Here is a 12,631-nt window from a genome sequence, read left to right on the forward strand (position 1 = left end):
ACTAATAGAATGATCTGGTGACACCAGTAGACTAATATAATGATCTGGTGACACCAGTAGACTAATAGAATGATCTGGTGACACCAGTAGACTAATATAATGATCTGGTGACACCAGTATACTAATAGAATGATCTGGTGACACCAGTAGACTAATAGAATGATCTGGTGACACCAGTAGACTAATAGAATGATCTGGTGACACCAGTATACTAATAGAATGATCTGGTGTCACCAGTAGACTAATATAATGATCTGGTGACACCAGTAGACTAATAGAATGATCTGGTGACACCAGTAGACTAATATAATGATCTGGTGACACCAGTAGACTAATATAATGATCTGGTGACACCAGTAGACTAATAGAATGATCTGGTGACACCAGTAGACTAATAGAATGATCTGGTGACACCAGTAGACTAATAGAATGATCTGGTGACACCAGTAGACTAATAGAATGTTCTGGTGACACCAGTAGACTAATATAATGATCTGGTGTCACCAGTAGACTAATAGAATGATCTGGTGACACCAGTAGACTAATAGAATGCTCTGGTGACACCAGTAGACTAATAGAATGCTCTGGTGACATCAGTAGACTAATATAATGATCTGGTGACACCAGTAGACTAATATAATGATCTGGTGACACCAGTAGACTAATAGAATGATCTGGTGACACCAGTAGACTAATAGAATGCTCTGGTGACACCAGTAGACTAATAGAATGATCTGGTGACACCAGCCACAGCCAGACAACCAGGCAGACATAGTAATAAACATGAACAGTAAAAAAAGCACAACATTCAAAACATTTCATTACATAACAGAAAACCCAAATAAAACGGAACACACCATCGTGTTCATGAGAGTCTTCCCTTTCCACAGTGAGCTCACATACAATAGTTTGAAGGCCAAACCGTTCGCTACAGATTTTTTCCTGAGAAGACCAATTTTGGGGATGTCTCATGGTCTGACAAACACTGCTCTCTCCTCTAGCTCTGTCACCTTTCACCCCAGATGCGGAAGTGCAATGTAGGCGGATGCAGTGGATTGTCTGTCTGCCTGTCTGTCTGTCTGTCTGTCTGCCTGTCTGTCTGTCTGTCTGTCTGCCTGTCTGTCTGGAAACACAAACTGCTGTCATGGTCTGACAAACACCTTTCACCACAGATGTGGAAGTGCAACATAAGCAGATGAGACGCATCCAATGCAACTCAATACTAAGAAGGTGTTCCTAATGTTTTGTTCACTTATTGTATATTTTATCTGGTAATATACTGTCAAATTAAATGTTCATCTTTTAATTTAGATTTCCTCATTAGTGGACATTGTTTCACCTTTAAACGTTATACATTTAACATTTCCCCCTGAAAATACAGAAAAACAGAAGCAATGTTAACTCCCTGTTTTACCATTGGTTTTAATTTGCGAAATTGAATACAATAGCAAAAACATGAACAACACAACACACTTCTTCACGTCATTGCAACTAATGTTTGTATTATGATACGGTAAGAAATCAGTATTAAGCAGTGTCCTTTGAATACCACAACAAGGGAATAATGTCTAAAATATTACGTTGCTCCTTTACACTTTACAGCCTTCATCCTCCTCTCTCTCTTTACTGTCTTCATCCTCCTCTCTCTTTTTACTGTCTTCATCCTCCTCTCTCTTTTTACTGTCTTCATCCTCCTCTCTCTCCTTACATCCTTCATCCTCCTCTCTCTTTTTACTGCCTTCATCCTCCTCTCTCTTTTTACTGCCTTCATCCTCCTCTCTCTTTTTACTGCCTTCATCCTCCTCTCTCTTTTTACTGCCTTCATCCTCCTCTCTCTTTTACTGCCTTCATCCTCCTCTCTCTTTTACTGCCTTCATCCTCCTCTCTCTTTACTGCCTTCATCCTCCCAAAAAACGACTTAAGTAGTACTTGAAAGTATTTTTACTTAACCCCCTAGAGTCGAAGTCCGCGCCCCGTGGAAATCTAATAAGCAGAGTAAAGAATTCCCCATAAAAATCTGTCAATTTAAGCTAGAGGTATCTTTGCATTGGATGCGTTTCAATCCACCCCCTCCGCCGACGTTGCACTTCCACATCTGGGGTGAAAGGTGACAGAGCTAGACCGGTGTTTGTCAGACCATGAGACATCCTGAAAATTGGCCTTCTCATGAAATCATCTGTAGCTTCCCAACGGTTAGAAACTATTATGAGCCCTGTATGGAAAGATGAGACCCACAAGCGTCTTTGGACTCGACTGAAGTCGGTACAGCCTATTGGTTTTGCTCTAGGATGCCCACAGGCCTTACAAGACTTGTCTGAAGGGTACCAGTTGAACAATAAATGGAAGTACTGTATTCGGAAAGTATTCAGATCCCTTGACTTTTTCCACATTTTGTTACGTTACAGCCTTATTTTAAAATTGAATAAGTAGTTTTTCCCCTCATCAATCTACACACAATAATCCATAATGACAAAGCAAAAACTGTTTTTTAGAATTTTTTACAAATGTATAAAAATTAAAAAAACGGAAATATCACATTTGCATAAGTATTCAGACCCTTTACTCAGTACATTATTGAAGCAACTTTGGCAGCGATTACAGCCTAGAATCTTCTTGGGTATGACGCTACAAGCTTGGCACACCTGTATTTGGGGAGTTTCTCCCATTCTTCTCTGCAGATCCTTTCAAGCTCTATCAGGTTGGATGGGGAGCATCGCTGCACAGCTATTTTCAGGTCTCTCCAGAGATGTTCGATCGGGTTCAATTCCCGGCTCTGGCTGGGCACTCAAGGACATTCAGAGACTTGTCCCGAAGCCACTGCTGCATTGTCTTTACTGTGTGCTTAGGGTCGTTGTCCTGATGGAAGGTGAACATTCGCCCCAGTCAGAGGTCCTGAGCGCTCTGGAGCAGGTTTTCATCAAGGATCTCTCTGTACTTTACTCTGTTCATCTTTCCCTCGATCCTGACTAGTCTCCCAGTCCTTGCCGCTGAAAAACATCCCCACATCATGATGTTGCCACCACCATGCTTCACCGTAGGGATGGTGCCAGGTTTCCTCCAGATGTGACTCTGGCATTCAGGCCAAAGAGTTCAATATTGGTTTCATCAGACCAGAGAATCTTGTTTCCTCCGATTGCTCAGTTTGGCCGGGTTTCCAGCTCTAGGAAGACTCTTGGTTGTTCCAAACTTCTTCCATTGAAGAATGATGGAGGCCACTGTTTTCTTGGGGACCTTCAATGCTGCAGATATTTATTTATTTTTTGTGCCTCGACACAATCCTGTCTCGGCGCTCTACGGTCAATTCCTTCGACCTCATGGCTTGGTTTTTGCTCTGACATGCACTGTCAACTTTGGGACCTTATATAGAAAGGTGTGTGCCTTTCCAAATCGTGTCCAATCAATTGAATTTACCACAGGTGGACTCCAATCAAGTTGTAGAAACATCTCTAGGATGATTAATGGAAACAGGATGCACCTGAGCTCAATTTGGAGTCTCATAGCAAAGGGTCTGAATAAGGTATATCTGTTTAATAATCCATTTTAGAATAAGGCTGAGATGTAACAAAATGTTGAAAAAGTCAAGGGGTCTGAATACTTTCCGAATGCACTCAGCCATCCTAAGTTCTCTACCACTCAGCCATCCTCAGGTCTCTACCACTCAGCTGTTCTCGGGTCTCCACCACTCAGCCATCTTCAAGTCTCTACCACTCAGCCATCTTCAAGTCTCTACCACTCAGCCATCCTCAGGTCTCTACAACTCAGCCATCCTCAGGTCTCTACCACTCAGCCATCCTCAGGTCTCTACCACTCAGCCATCGTCAGGTCTTTACCACTCAGCCATCCTCAAGTCTCTACCACTCAGCCATCCTCAGGTCTCTACCACTCAGCCATCCTCAGGTCTCTACCACTCAGCCATCCTCAGGTCTCTACCACTCAGCCATCCTCAGGTCTCTACCACTCAGCCATCGTCAGGTCTTTACCACTCAGCCATCCTCAGGTCTCTACCACTCAGCCATCCTCAGGTCTCTACCACTCAGCCATCGTCAGGTCTTTACCACTCAGCCATCCTCAGGTCTCTACCACTCAGCCATCCTCAAGTCTCTACCACTCAGCCATCCTCAGGTCTCTACCACTCAGCCATCCTCAAGTCTCTACCACTCAGCCATCCTCATGTCTCTACCACTCAGCCATCCTCAGGTCTCTACCACTCAGCCATCCTCAGGTCTCTACCACCACTCAGCCATCCTCAGGTCTCTACCACTCAGCCATCCTCAGGTCTCTACCACTCAGCCATCCTCTGGTCTCTACCACTCAGCCATCCTCAGGTCTCTACCACTCAGCCATCCTCAGGTCTCTACCACCACTCAGCCATCCTCAGGTCTCTACCACTCAGCCATCCTCAGGTCTCTACCACTCAGCCATCCTCTGGTCTCTACCACTCAGCCATCCTCAGGTCTCTACCACTCAGCCATCCTCTGGTCTCTACCACTCAGCCATCCTCAGGTCTCTACCACTCAGCCATCCTCAGGTCTCTACCACTCAGCCATCCTCACGTCCCTACCACTCAGCCATCCCCAGGTCTCTACCACTCAGCCATCCTCTGGTCTCTACCACTCAGCCATCCTCAGGTCTCTACCACTCAGCCATCCTCAGGTCTCTACCACTCAGCCATCCCCAGGTCTCTACCACTCAGCCATCCTCAGGTCTCTACCACTCATCCATCCTCAGGTCTACCACTCAGCCATCCTCAGGTCTCTACCACTCAGCCATCCTCAGGTCTCTACCACTCAGCCATCCTTTGGTCTCTACCACTCAGCCATCCTAAGGTCTCTACCACTCAGCCATCCTCAGGTCTACCACTCAGCCATCCTCAGGTCTCTACCACTCAGCCATCCTCAGGTCTCTACCACTCAGCCATCCTCACGTCTCTACCACTCAGCCATCCCCAGGTCTCTACCACTCAGCCATCCTCTGGTCTCTACCACTCAGCCATCCTCAGGTCTCTACCACTCAGCCATCCTCAGGTCTCTACCACTCAGCCATCCCCAGGTCTCTACCACTCAGCCATCCTCAGGTCTCTACCACTCAGCCATCCCCAGGTCTCTACCACTCAGCCATCCTCAGGTCTCTACCACTCAGCCATCCTCAGGTCTACCACTCAGCCATCCTCAGGTCTCTACCACTCAGCCATCCTCAGGTCTACCACTCAGCCATCCTCAGGTCTCTACCACTCAGCCATCCTCAGGTCTCTACCACACAGCCATCCTCTGGTCTCTACCACTCAGCCATCCTAAGGTCTCTACCACTCAGCCATCCTCAGGTCTACCACTCAGCCATCCTCAGGTCTCTACCACTCAGCCATCCTGAGGTCTCTACCACTCAGCCACACACTGACCCTGACACTCTTCACATACACACATACACACACACTAATGCACCCATGCTCACACCCTAAATTTAGTATGTAGCCCTTGTATCTGATGCTGTCTGGTTTGACATGCCATACTCCTTTTGTCCAGACAGCATCAGATACATGGTCTACACATACAAAGACAGAGAGGCGCTGTTTCGCTCGATAAGATGCTTTATCTGAGATTGATGCGTCTTTCTGTTAGTGTGCTTCTTGGTCAAATAATTATCAATAATAATAATAATAATATGCCATTTAGCAGACCATTTTATCCAAAGCGACTTACAGTCATGCGTGCATACATTTTTTCACGTATGGGTGGTCCCGGGGATCGAACCCACTACCCAGGCGTTACTACCCAGGCGTTACAAGCGCCATGCTCTACCAATTGAGCTACAGAGGACCACTGTATCAATATTTCAATATTTTATTTGGACGGGCAAGGAGGTACGGTAGGGTGAGCCAGGCCTCCTAGGGGAGGTACGGTAGGGCGAGCCAGGCCTCCTAGGGGAGATACGGTAGGGTGATCCAAGGCTCCTAGGGGAGATACGGTAGGGCGAGCCAGGCCTCCTAGTGGAGGTACGGTAGGGTGAGCCAGGCCTCCTAGTGGAGGTACGGTAGGGCGAGACAGACATTTAGAAAGCGTTTTCATCCCAAGTGGCACCCTATTCCCTATATAGGGCACTACCTTTGACCAGGGCCCATAGAGTGCCACTATACAGCCGCTTCTAAATATGTGTGGAGAAACACCTCCTCCTGCTGGAGAACTGAGGAAGTGCACCTAAACCATCTAAACCAGCCACTTATAACAGTATCATTACCATCTGTTTGATATCAAATGGTTCATAGCAAAGTGTTGTTGAAGTGGTTGAAGACAGGTGCAGGTGTATAGAGCTGTAGTCAGTATTATATGAGAGGATCAGAGAGGGTTTTTGTAGAGGAGAGAGGGTATAGTGAAACACTGTGCTGAACTAGCAGCACAGAAATACACTGCACTGTCTTCAGCTTCTCTCAGTTTGGGAATATGTAGATACGCCATGTTGTCAGCTGCACCATCTCCACTCACATTAAAACGCTCTTTAAAGGAATCTTCCACTGTTGGACTGGTGAGTCTCACATACCCAATGAGTTTCAGAGCAGTGTTTTGGGCTGACTGTTGGTACCACAGTATCATGTAGTAGTTTGGAACATTGTGGCTGCAGCTGAGCTGAACTTTATCTTCAGGTCTTTTTAGTATTTCAGTAGGAGTCTGGTGAATATTGTCTGTTTGTGACAGCCCTGTGGATGAAAACAGACAATATGAAATATACAGTAGCAATATACTTCAATAATAAATATATCTTTCATGAGGGACTTAGTACCTGTCACCCATAGTAGTAGAGTTGCTACTTGTATGAGGAGCGTGATCATGTTGATGGTTCTGGAGAGAAGTGTCACATGGACAAGGAGAAAGGGTTTTCAGATAGTCAGAGATGTGTTGTCAGCTAGTGGGAGTGTCAAATGTATACTGCATCCCAAATGGCACCCTATTCCCTTTATAGTGCACTACTTTAGACCAGAGTCCATAGGGGTGAGAGGAAATAAGTCAATAGAGACGGTGAGGTGAACTGAGCTGCCGGAGGGGAAGGAAATGACATCACTTTGACGTCAGAACTTACGTTGATATTCAAGCAGATACCTTGTTCACTTACAGGTCTCCTGTTCAACTTAAAGGTGTATTGTGGAACATACCGGTAACTACATCATTGAAAGTATTTGTCTTTTTTAGTCTTTAGATTTGATCTACGTTATAGATTCTGCAGTAATCACACTAGAAATAGGCTGTAATTTGAAGAAATACCCAAACCGTTTGTTCAAAGCAACAACATCAACCACATTATTTGGTATAGAGGTTTGATAACAACTTCCTCCATATGCTCAGACATCTACAGCGGTGGATAGCAGGTCTGCTGGGTGTTGATGTACACTGCAGTTATGGAGTAACGGATCAGAAGGGGTTTTTGTAGAAGAGGGAAGGGTATCTACATCACTGTGTTGTCTTCAGGTCAGAACAGTAATACACTGCACTGTCTTCAGGTCAGAACAGTAATACACTGCACTGTCTTCAGGTCAGAACAGTAATACACTGCACTGTCTTCAGGTCAGAACAGTAATACACTGCACTGTCTTCAGGTCAGAACAGTAATACACTGCACTGTCTTCAGGTCAGAACAGTAATACACTGCACTGTCTTCAGCTCAGAACAGTAATACACTGCACTGTCTTCAGGTCAGAACAGTAATACACTGCACTGTCTTCAGGTCAGAACAGGAATACACTGCACTGTCTTCAGGTCAGAACAGTAATACACTGCACTGTCTTCAGGTCAGAACAGTAACACACTGCACTGTCTTCAGGTCAGAACAGTAATACACTGCACTGTCTTCAGGTCAGAACAGTCATAAACTGCACTGTCTTCAGGTCAGAACAGTAATACACTGCACTGTCTTCAGGTCAGAACAGTAACACACTGCACTGTCTTCTGGCATCCGACCGTAAGGCGCTACAGAGGGTAGTACGTACAGCCCAGTACATCACTGGGGCCAAGCTTCCTGCCATCCAGGACCTCTATACCAGGCGGTGTCAGAGGAAGGCCCACAAAATGGTCAACGACTCCAGTCACCCAAGTCATAGACTGTTCTCTCTTCTACCGCACGGCAAGCGGTACTGGAGCGCCAAGTCTAGGACCAAAAGGCTCCTTAACAACTTCTACCCCCAAGCCATAAGACTGGTGAACAATTAATCAAATGGCCACCCAGAGTATTTACATTGACCCTCGCTGTTTATTATCTATGCATAATCACTTTACCCCTGCTACATGTACAAATTACCTTGACTAACCTGTACCCCCGCACATTGACTCGGTACCGGTACCCCCTGTATATGGCCTCGTTATTGTTATTTTATTGTGTTACTTTTATTTTATTTTTTACTTTTGTTTAATTATTTTCTTAACTCTATTTCTTGAACTGCAATGTTGGTTAAGGGCCTGTAGGTAAGCATTTCACTGTAAGGTCTACACCTGTTGTATTCGGTGCATGTGACAAATTCAATTTGATTTGATTGGCACAAAGTCAAAGAGAGAGGGGGGCTGGGGAGAGAGAAAGAGGGGAGAGAGAGAGAGAGACGGGCGGTGGGGGAGAGAGCAAGAGAAAGGGGGAGAGAGAGATGTGGGAGGTGGGGAAGAGGGGGGGGGGAGTAGTCATGTGAATCACATCTATGCAGTGGAGGAGTAATGGAATATGACATTGTAACGTTGCATAATTGATGTTAATGAGTGTTGACACTAAACTGTAATACCAGTGTACTGTACTAGGACAGATATCACCTTGCTTATGTCATAATCCATCTGTGTTTATTCATTGGCACTGAATCAAAGTCACACCTCAGATGCAGGTGTTCTGAGCAGTGTGCTAATACTACTATCAGATAGGGTTTATGTAGAGGAGAGAAGGTACTCTACATCACTGTGTTGGCTGGCTGCACAGTAATAAACTGCACTGTCTTCAGGTCCTCTCAGACTCAGGAGATGAAGATAAGCCTCTTTCTCACCATCTCCACTCACATTGAAGTGCTTTTCAAGTGGTGACTCCAAGGTTACTGACTGGACATTTACATAACCAATGAGTTTCATAGCAGTGTCTCCTGCTGACTGTTGGTACCATAAAATCACATAGTAGTTAGGGATAGCATGGCTGCAGGTGAGTTGAACGTTTCCTCCAGGTCCTTCTATTAGTGCAACAGGGCTCTGATTAACCATGCTACTAAACGACTCTCCTGTGGAGAGAGAGAGAGAGGAGAGGGAGATAAGGTGAGAGAGAAGGAGCGAGAGAGAGAGATGAGAGAGAGAGAGAGAGAGAGAGAGAGAGAGAGAGAGAGAGAGAGAGAGAGAGAGAGAGGATATTTTATTCAGTTTGATGACATTAGTAGATTTGTTAGGCTTCTCATCGTAAGTGATGTAATACCTGTCACCCAGAGTGGTAGAGCTGCCAGGTGAATCAGAACTCTGAACATGATGATGAAGGAGAAGATTATGATGATGAAGATGCTGAGGAAGACGATGATGATGAGGATGCCTCAGTGGAGGAGTGATATGAGTGTCTCCTGGATGAAGCTCTGAGGTGAAAGGAGAGGGGCTGATGTTGTAGTATCCTGTTTCCTTTAGGGTGGTGGATAGTGAGAGTGTTAGAGGGAGTGTCAGGAAGCCTGTACTGTAAAGCTTGCTCATAGGACCTCACTGTGAACATGACTGATTACATGATCATGACAATGAAACCATCAGACATTAGAAGAACTAGAGTTAGAGGTTCCCCTACAGTACGTGATGAGACCATCTCTTTACATATTATATTCCATCCTATTGAAACTCTGGGGTTTTTGTGCAGCTGTGCTTGTCGTCTGTATCACTGTGTTCACTCACAGCACAGAAGTACATGCCGCTGTCTCCTGCCTCCACCTTCTTCACTGTGAAAGATCCACTCTCAGCATCTGTCTTAACAGTTGGATATTTGTCTTCACTGAAATCCCCTGAATACTCAGATTTGGAATTGGGAGAAGTGAAGGCTACCTGCTTAATTCCTTCTCCTGGACGCTGTCTGTACCAGTACATCTGGTAGTAGGCAGATCCCTTAGTGTGACTGCAGTTCATCTGAGCATCACTGTCTTTCAGTCCCCAGAGTATGGTGGGTGTCTGAGTGACTTCACTCCCTTCAACAAGACCTGTAAGGATACAGTGAGAATGAAATCAATAGAGTTAGATACAGTTAGACCTGAATACATCAAGACTCAGGTGAAGTGAACGTATGCTTGGAAACATCAATATCTATAACTATAGAAGGCCGTCATTGTAAATAAGAATGTAGTTCTTAACTTTCCTGGTTAAATAAATGAAACATTATGAAACTGTACCTGCAGCACAGAGCAGTGAGACAGTAACAGTGAAGAGAAATGTGAACATGTTTGATCACGGTATATGTGAGAGTGCTGGAAAGAGTCTGGTATCAATGTACAGTACAGAATAAAAGAGGAGTGTCACATAGATGAATAGATGACAATCAGTAGACCACGGCAGGTTTCACCATATTGAACATGTCAGTGAAGTGGGAGGGACACTGATGATCTGAATACATCATGCAAATGACTGGTTCAGACTGTAGAGACGTTCACATTATTAAAGATAGAGGTCCCCCTACAGGACATGATGAGACCATCAGCTCTTTAGATGTTATATTCTATCCTATAGAGCTCGCCAGCTTGTACAGTCGTGGTCAAAAGTTTTGAGAATTACACATATATTAATTTTCACAAAGTCTGCTGCCTCAGTTTTTATGATGGCAATTTGCATATACTCCATAATGTTATGAAGAGTGATCAGATGAATTGCAAATTAATTGCAAAGTCCCTCTTTGCCATGAAAATGAACTTAATCCCCAAAAAACATTTCCACTGCATTTCACCCCTGCCACAAAAGGACCAGCTGACATCATGTCAGTGATTCTCTCGTTAACACAGGTGAGAGTCATGCTGATTGAGTTAGAATAACAGACTGGAAGCTTTAAAAGGAGGGTGGTGCTTGAAATCATTGTTCTTCCTCTGTTAACCATGGTTACCTGCAAGGAAACACGTGCCGTCATCATTGCTTTGCACAAAAAGGGCTTCACAGGCAAGGATATTGCTGCTAGTAAGATTGTACCTAAATCAACCATTTATCGGATCATCAAGAACTTCAAGGAGAGAGGTTCAATTGTTGTAAAGAAGGCATCAGGGCGACCAAGAAAGTCCAGCAAGCACCAGGACCGTCTCTAAAGTTGATTCAGCTGCGGGATCGGGCACCACCAGTGCAGAGCTTGCTCAGGAATGGCAGCAGGCAGGTGTGAGTGCATCTGCACGCACAGTGAGGCGAATACTTTTGGAGGATGGCCTGGTGTCAAGAAGGGCAGCGAGGAAGCCACTTCTCTCCAGGAAAAACATCAGGGACAGACTGATATTCTGCAAAAGGTACAGGGCAATTGGACTGCTGAGGACTGGGGTAAAGTCATTTTTCTCTGATGAATCCCCTTTCCGATTGTTTGGGGCATCCGGGAAAAAAGCTTGTCCGGAGAAGACAAGGTGAGCACTACCATCAGTCCTGTGTCATGCCAACAGTAAAGCACCCTGAGACCATTCATGTGTGGGGTTGCTTCTCAGCCAAGGGAGTGGGCTCACTCACAATTTTGCCTAATAACACAGCCATGAATAAAGAATGGTACCAACACATCCTCCGAGAGCCACTTCTCCCAACCATCCAAGAACAGTTTGGTGACGACCAATGCCTTTTCCAGCATGATGGAGCACCTTGCCATGAGGCGAAAGTGATAACTAAGTGGCTCGGGAACAAAACATCAACATTTTGGGTCCATGGCCAGGAAACTCCCCACACCTTAATCCCATTGAGAACTTGTGGTCAATCCTCAAGAGGCGGGTGGACAAACAAAACCCCACAAATTCTGACAAACTCCAAGCATTGATTATGCAAGAATGGGCTGCCATCAGTCAGGATGTGGCCCAGAAGTTAATTGACAGCATGCCAGGGCGGATTGCAGAGGTCTTGAAAAAGAAGTGTCAACACTGCAAATATTGACTCTTTGCATAAACTTAATGTAATTGTCAATAAAAGCCTTTGACGCTTATGGAATGCTTGTAACTATACTTCAGTATACCATAGTAACATCTGACAAAAATATCTCATAACAATGAAGCAGCAAACTTTGTGAAGACCAATACTTGTGTCATTCTCAAAACTTTTGACCACGACTGTAGTAGTTAGGAACAGTATGTCTGCAGGTGAGTTGAACGTTTCCTCCAGGTCCTTCTATTAGTGCAACAGGGCTCTGATTAACCATGCCACTAAACGACTGTCCTGTGGAGCGAGAGAGAGACAGAGAGAGAGGGGGGGGAGAGAGGGGAGAGAGAGAGAGAGAGAGAGAGAGAGAGAGAGAGAGAGAGAGAGAGATGGAGAGAAGATGAGAGAGAGAGAGAGAGAGAGAGAAAGGGAGAGAAGATGAGAGAGAGAGAGAGAGAGAGAGAGAGAGAGAGAGAGAGAGAGAGAGAGAGAGATGAGAGAGAGAGAGAGATGAGAGAGAGAGAGAGAGAGAGAGAGAGAGAGAGAGAGAGAGAGAGAGAGAGAGAGAGAGAGAGAGAGAG

General features: G+C 45.2%; 1 gene segment (V, D, J or C); it reads right to left on the bottom strand.

Moving 5' to 3' along the window:
- Positions 1-9,806: 9,806 nt before the first annotated feature.
- Positions 9,807-10,406, bottom strand: LOC123480949. The segment is given in 2 exon segments: positions 9,807-10,168; positions 10,358-10,406. Coding segments are annotated over 2 exon segments (411 nt in total).
- Positions 10,407-12,631: the final 2,225 nt, after the last annotated feature.

This window comes from Coregonus clupeaformis, unplaced genomic scaffold (genome assembly GCF_020615455.1).
Source record: "Coregonus clupeaformis isolate EN_2021a unplaced genomic scaffold, ASM2061545v1 scaf0716, whole genome shotgun sequence".
Classification (NCBI taxonomy): Eukaryota; Metazoa; Chordata; class Actinopteri; order Salmoniformes; family Salmonidae; genus Coregonus; species Coregonus clupeaformis.